General features: G+C 43.0%; 1 protein-coding gene across 1 annotated transcript; it reads left to right on the top strand.

Annotated features, from left to right (window-relative positions):
• Positions 1-199: 199 nt before the first annotated feature.
• On the top strand, positions 200-991 carry COCMIDRAFT_10407 (uncharacterized protein; the record flags this gene model as incomplete). Its single annotated transcript, XM_007695789.1, has 5 exons — positions 200-241; positions 300-317; positions 371-451; positions 519-750; positions 810-991. 5 exons carry the CDS (start codon positions 200-202, stop codon positions 989-991), a joined length of 555 nt encoding a protein of 184 aa, XP_007693979.1.
• Positions 992-2,594: the final 1,603 nt, after the last annotated feature.

Below are 2,594 nucleotides of genomic sequence, written 5' to 3'. Positions count from 1 at the left end.
AAGCAAGTTTAAGATGATGAAGTCACCATCTTGTCAGGGTGGCCGATCTTAGCAGCATTGCAATCTGGAGCAGTACTAGCTTGGAGATCGAGAAGCTCCGACGGTATAGTAACCATGATGTATATAAGTACGAGCACCGTCTGCTATAACTTGCGCAACAATCACCGCTATCTCAGTACAGCCTGCTCTACAATCAACCATGCATCCCTTCACTTACCTAGTACCCGCGCTCTACTTCAATGTAAGATGGCTACAAATCATCCCTTAAGAATTTCCAACTGACAATTTCTGTGAAAAAGGCTACTGTCAATACAGTCGTAAGCAAATCCAACTAATTGAAAGAATCAAAGTCTGACCTGCCATTGCACAGAAACCTCTAGGCCACAATTCCTTCGGCGCCGCACTAAATTTGTTCGAATTCGAAAGCGGAACACTGTACACGGAGCCAGAGGTAAGAGGCTGATGCATCTTCAGGCATCAAACATGTAGCATAACGTGGCTTAACTCTGCATTCAAAGTTTGACTTCCAATTCACCGCTTCGGTGACGCCCGCGGTCAACTACGCGACCACGAATGAGGCTGCCGGGACCAGCCGTCCAGATTTCCGCGGAACAGTTACACCAAGCGATGGCTCTGCACCCTTTCAGATGAGAATGGGTGGAGTACAACTGGGCAATGAGGCCGTGTTGCCAGTCATCTCCGGAAACGCACCAACGGGACTCGAAGTCCCATACGGAGCTGTATATAGAGGTAAAAATTGACGATGACGCCAAACCCCCAGCAAAGCTTGTACTAACAGTCATTTCCAGTTCTTATCCCGGAATTTGAAGGGGGTGAGTCGGAGTACAAAATTTTGGAAGACTCGGTGTTTGTGGCGTCGGAGACAGTTTCTGATTCTGGCGTACCTGGAAAGTTCTTGCTAGGAGTGAAGATATCGAAGGTGTTCGCTGCCGAGACGGACATCACGATTGGTGAGGAGTTTTTTGGATAAGCTGCCACGAAAACTATAATCTTGGAGGGGTGTTTGATAGTTTGTCTCTAATAGACGTATAATTTATCAGTTAGGCGATACATCTTTATCTTAGGCACACCATATATTCCCTTTTCGACGATATCAAAACAAATATACTTCAGTGAACGTCATAAAAATCTAGAAAGATATCCAATTCAACACTGTTTCTACGCACATTTGTATCATCATAAGTACTTTTCCTAATTGCTTGCACCTTCTTTCAGCGGCCCTCATGAGTGATTTAATCTAGGATGTTAGTGTTGTTGCTATAATTGCGATCTTTAAACTTTACTTTAGCCTAGAGTTGCTATGAGTTAGTGTAAGCCCAGAAGTACCATGTATGGTCACGTGGTTACTCACTGACTAATAACACTGTATTTAAACTTGCTCCTATCAGGATACACACAACAATACACAATACTTCCTACAACCTCAACTGCTTACAGTTAGTTCAGACAGTCCAAAAAGCTCCGGACTGACTGAACTAACGTTATGAAGTCACTAGACTAGACTAGACTAACTGCTAAGACTGTAACGATGTTACAACTTCGCCAAGTATTAAGCCAATCCCAGAGCCGGATCGGAGGAAGTATCGGCCGCCCCTTTATTAGCTATTCGTTTCTTAGTCGGATCTGATTCGGACCCGACTAAGATAAGTATATATTAAGACACTCTCTATAGCTAGCTCTATAGACTTTTAATATCCTACTCGTTATGCCAAACCGAACTATGGTCCCTTGTGAACAATGGTCGGATAGCGCGTTTTACCCCTGCCCATCCACCCACCACTTCGCCGTAGCAAATACTGTTATAATAATATTTAAAATAGATGCAACTTTTACGTTATAAGTAGAAATCTCGTACGCGTTTACTACACTGAATTTTTTTATTATGCGACTTATATAGCGTGAGTTATTAGATAGAATAGGGGAGAGAGTTGATGTTCGTGGGTATGGCCCGTGCTAACTTAGGGTTGCGCTGCCAGTTACGCTTAGGGCTTTACCCTAAGTTAGGGTTGCGCCAGGCGCGAGTAGTTCTAAATAAATTGCCATAACTAACGTGAAAGAATACTACTATAGTAGATAAGCACTAGATGATAATCTAGGGGCGCTAGTTAGGGGTACTTAGTAAAGTTTTCTATACACCCTTATTATAACTACCTCTCTTATGTCAACCTATTTCTTAGGTTAACATACTACTGTCTCAGTAAAGGTAGCCATAGAGGGAGTCTTAAAGAAGGGCAACTATTACCCTCTCTTATCTCTCCCGTTCTCCTCTCAGCCCTGCTAATAGGTTTGTCTTAGCACTTGTAAGGGGCTGCGCTCTGGGGAGCAATCGCGAGGTATACAAGAGGTTGTATTCAATAAAGAGCTATCTACTTCTCCTTACGTAATATTTATTTACTTATTAGAGAAAGGTTATACTAAAGTGTCTAAGCGCGTTATCTAAGCGCTGCTCGGGCGGTAAGTAGAATCTAGGTACTTAGGGTAATACCTAGATTCTTCGCTCGTCGTCTAAACGTAGTTTAGATAGCGCGCGTATAGCTTTAACTAAGATTCTATTAAGAAGCTATCTGAGAGGC

This window comes from Bipolaris oryzae, assembly GCF_000523455.1.
Source record: "Bipolaris oryzae ATCC 44560 unplaced genomic scaffold scaffold_458, whole genome shotgun sequence".
NCBI classification, from domain to species: Eukaryota; Fungi; Ascomycota; class Dothideomycetes; order Pleosporales; family Pleosporaceae; genus Bipolaris; species Bipolaris oryzae.
This window is presented reverse-complemented; position numbering and strand designations above follow the sequence as displayed.